We start from the raw sequence: 5,000 nt of genomic DNA on the forward strand, positions 1-5,000 counted from the left end.
TGTTTGTTAAGTGTGGTTGGTGGGCGTATGTGAGGAATTTGGGGTTTAGTAATGATAGAAGATTAGCAGAAATATTGTTTATATGTGTGTGATTTACGGCTTTGGAAATTAGCATTTATTTTTTTATTTCTATAAGAGCCTCGTGGTTCTCCTGTAGTCGAAATAACTTATGATCCACGTCATGTAAACACTAAAGGCGTCTTTATCAGCAGTATATGATGATTTTATCATTTTAGTTTCTTTCATAAACACATCAACTCCACATCAGTTCTTGGTTGCATTTTTTTTCTTCCTTATACTTTAGGGGAATCCATAATTACTTTCCGTAGCTTGTGATTATAGCAGTATCTTGCAATCAACGTCAAGAAATTTGTTAAATCTCCTGGTAATTCTTGGTTACTTCGGGTAACGCCTCATTACTTGCGGGAAGATTACAGTCTATTCTGAAGGAAACATATGAGCAGCCTGTGTGTAACTTAGCTGCTGTGCTGGGCTTGTGTTGTGCGCACTCACTTATCTGGCTCTCTTTACCCGCTATGCTGAATACTATTTTAGTCTTATTCTGTTCTAGCAAAAACTCTCCCTGTTGATTTAGTGTCTGAAAAAAATACTTTACATTACGGAAAATGATTAATACATTTCGATATTGCCATTTGTCTATAGCAATCTTTTCGGTTGTTTTACTCCGTTTTGAATCTTATTCTATCCACATATTTTCTGCTTCGATCTAACTTTAATCTCACTTTGTTTTTCCCAGCGTGAACTATACTCTTTTTACCATTGCATTTGCAGATTCGTTCCTCCCCGCGGTGTGCACGGCGCCTTTTGCAGTGGACGGCACCATGTTGACTCCGCGGGCGCGCTCCAAGGTACAGTACGGCTCATGTGCTGCATACATCACGCGGTGCAACTTATCGAGATACGAGTCAATATAAAAACGTTCATCTTCTTTAAACGTTGCATGCCAGAAGGGAACATATCGTGCCACAGTACGTTGTTTAGTTACACTACGTGATTAACATGCACTTTATGGCGCTGGTATGGCATTTGATAAACGTTCTTAATAAGACCGTAATGCATGATATAATCAAGATACATGATACAGTTAAGGAAGCTCATATGGCTGCAAATCGTGGCCGCAGATATAAACAGCATCTGTCACGGAATGAAAATGCGCAAAACGCTGAAGAATGCTTTGCGGTGCAGTAACACGTCAGGTTTAATTGCTTACCCAGTAGATATGTATATATGTATCTATCTATTTATATATCCCTCTCTCTATGTATGTGCACACACACACACACACACACACACACACACACACACACACACACACACACACACACACGCGCGCGCGCGCGCGCGAGAGCGCACACATACTAATATATATACATACACACATATATATACGTAGTATACATACATACATATATATGTACATACACATACACACAGACAAACAAACAAACAAACAAACAAACAAACAAACAAACAAACAAACACATACACACACACACATACACACACACACACACACACACACGCACACACACACACACGCACACACACACACACACACACACACACACATACACACACACACACACACACACACACACACACACACACACACATACAAACGTATGTGTGTGTGTGTAAAGAGAAAGACAACCCTCTATCCCAACACCGTAAATCCGGCAGTGCTCTCTTCCGCAGATCAGAGCGCGCGGAGACCAGCGTTCGTCCGCCAGCCCCACGTACGTATGTGAATGAAATGAATGAATGAAATCGAATGAAAAAAGGATGAAAGTGTTGATAGTAAGCCAAAAGGAGAACTAATACGAATATGTTGAACATGAATACTTCGAAATTAATTATCATATTTATTCTTAAAGTAATAGTCATTCCTATATATATGTAGTGTTTTCACATTCATTGTCAGGATTATTTAAGCTTTTCTGAAGTGTTTGTCATTCACATTATGCAAATCAAGATGACGTGTTTGAGGTCACTACTTCTTTACGGCGATTAAAAGTGGTTTGATTATTAAAGTCAATATCATCAAAGTTGTTCTATGCCTCATATGTAAGAAAAACATGATATGGTTCTTTTTATGATCATTTCCATTAGCTCATACGACGTAACTGTATTTTGATGTCAGTTTTATAATCATGCTATGGTGTATGGTCACGTCGTGGGAAGAAAAGTAAGAGAAATAACAATGACAATGACAATAATAATGACAACAATAATTATAGCAATAGTAGTAGTAGTAGAAGTAGAAGTACTGATAATGATAATTATAATGATACTACTACTCCTACTACTAATAATGGTGATGATGAGAAAAAAAAATAGTGATGATGTTGAAAATGATAATAACAATAATAATAATAACAGTAATGATAATATTAATAATAATGATAATAATCATTATAATAATAGTAATGATAATAAATATGATAAATCAATGATAATGATAATAATGATGTTATGAATGATAATGTGGATGATGATGATGATGGTAATAATAATGATAATATCAATAACGATAGTAACGTAGTTATAAAGGTAATAGTAACGATAATGATAATATTAACATACTCACAATAATAATGATAATGATGATAATGGTAATGGTAGTAATATAGAAAGGATAATAGTAATAGTAGTATTATAATACCAATTATGGTAATAACTATTATTATAACAATAGAAATGTTAATAATAATCACAATAATAACGATGCTAATATTGATACTAAATGATAATGAGGATTATGACAATAAGGATAAAAATAGTAATAATGATGATAATGACAATAAGAATAATACAAAAATGATAGTAATAAAGATAATGACAATAATGATAATAATAATGATAGCAGTAGTAATGATAATGATACTACTACTCATGACAACAATAATGATAATAAAAATGATAATAGCAATATCAGATATAGTAATAATAATGATTACAATAATGATCATAATAACAATAATAATGATAATGATAGTAGTAATAATGTTTACAATAAAGATTATAACGAGTGATTATAATGATATCAATAATAATCATAATAATGTTAATGATAATGATCATAATGGTGATAGTAATAATAATGATACATCTACTAATAATATTTACAATGATAATAATGGTAATGATAATGAAAAAGATAATATAACTATAACAGGAACAACAAAAATAATGATAATGATAGTAATGATAATAATAATAATAGTTGAAAATAATAGTTGTGATTGTAATAACGTTCATGATAATGACAGTTATAATAGCAACAACAACAATGATATAGATGATAAAGATAGAAATAGTAACAATAATTATTACCATCACGGTAATGATAATATTAGTATTAATAGTAATAATAACGATAAAGACATTGCTAGTAATAATGATAACAATAATATTAATGATAATGATAATTGTGATAATAATGATAATGATAGTGATAAGTATCATCATCATCATCATAATAGTAATAATAATAATGATAATAATAATAATAATAACAAAGATTATAATAATGATGTTAATAATGATAGTCCTATTAGTAACATTACTACTACTAATGATTATGATGATTGACAATAATGAAAACAAGATGAATAGTAATGATAATAGCAGTGATAATAACCATGATGGCAACATTAACAACAATGCTAATAATAAGAATGATAATAATAGTAATAATGATTATAATGATAACTATAATGTTAATAATGCCAATGATGATAATTACAATAATAAGGTACGGTACCCTTAAGTGTCATGCGGGATAAACTTTTCCTCTTACAAAATCCCTGTAGTTTGCAGTTCGAGGGATTAACCACAGGAGGCAATAAATCACCATAATATTTCACTGTAGTACTTAGTGTTCTCGAGGCTTTGGTGCTAGAGTGATGGTCGTAATCTCCTTTTTATTATGGGGTAGTAAGTGTGTGGTTCTGTTTGGAGTATGTTGGAATGGGAGTGCTTGGCGTTATGAGGTGTAATAAGAGTGGAGGCGTTAGGGCGGTCGTGTGTGTGTGCGTGCGTGTGAGAGCTTGCGTTTGTGTGTTTGTATTTGCATGTGTTCTGTGTACGAGTGGGAAGCTATACATTAATTACAACAAAATTGATTAAACATTACAATTCCCTTCCCTCCCTCGCCGCAGGGTCAGCGACGTGTCGGGCGTGTGCGCGGGCGTGCGTTCGTGCCTGGATCAGCTGGCCAAGAGCAAGGCCCCGGGAGGCGGCGGGGGAGGAGGCGCGGGCGGCGGGGCGGGGGGAGGCGAGGAGGCAGGGGGCACCCTAGTCAACACCGTCTCCATCGTGCACCAACTGAGCCATCTGCGTCGCCAGCTGAACCGTCTTCGTGTCAACTGCGTCATCTAGCGTCTTTCTGGTGTCAAGACGGCGCGGTGTCGCGTGTCAGATATTCTTAAAGAGTGAAATAAAGTGGGAATGCTTTCTGTGGGACTGTTGGAAGTGCCTCGCTTGCCTTTTTTGAACGATTTTGTCTGCGCGAATCCTGTGTAAACATGCAAAATTAAGAAATCCACAAGAAATTCAAACAGACCATGAAAAAAAATATTTATTTGTGGAGTCATCTATATAAGATCTCGGTTGTGCCAAAAATATGCATCACGAGTGAAAATGAGACCAAATTATAGGCCATTTGCATCCCAGGAATTAGTTGGATTAACGAGACACACAAATAATAGAGAAAAGGCTGAAATAAATTCAAACATTCTAATTCCTCAAAAACTTGTATCTATAAAGACCAGAGTGAATGCCAATTAAAAGGTCATTACCAATAAAAATAAAAACATTTTAGACGAACCAAAACTGACAAACCCTCGGCCAAGATTGCTAGATCCCCCTTCCTCTCTCTCTCTCTCTCTCTCTCTCTCTCTCTCTCTCTCTCTCTCTCTCTCTCTCTCTCTCTCTCTCTCTCTCTCTCTCTCTCCTCTCTCTCTCTCTCTCTCCCTCCT

At 34.9% G+C, this 5,000-nt stretch overlaps 1 protein-coding gene across 1 annotated transcript in view; it reads left to right on the plus strand.

Annotated features, from left to right (window-relative positions):
• LOC125039675 overlaps nt 1–4,945 on the plus strand; it is a 61,982-nt gene extending 57,037 nt beyond the window's left edge. The window contains exons 8-10 of the mRNA XM_047633867.1: nt 793–869; nt 1,717–1,757; nt 4,182–4,945. Coding sequence (XP_047489823.1) covers nt 793–869; nt 1,717–1,757; nt 4,182–4,401 — 338 coding nt within the window. The 3' untranslated portion in view covers nt 4,402–4,945. The remainder of the gene's footprint in view (nt 1–792; nt 870–1,716; nt 1,758–4,181) is intronic.
• Nucleotides 4,946–5,000: the final 55 nt, after the last annotated feature.

This window comes from Penaeus chinensis, chromosome 27, assembly GCF_019202785.1.
Source record: "Penaeus chinensis breed Huanghai No. 1 chromosome 27, ASM1920278v2, whole genome shotgun sequence".
NCBI classification, from domain to species: domain Eukaryota; kingdom Metazoa; phylum Arthropoda; class Malacostraca; order Decapoda; family Penaeidae; genus Penaeus; species Penaeus chinensis.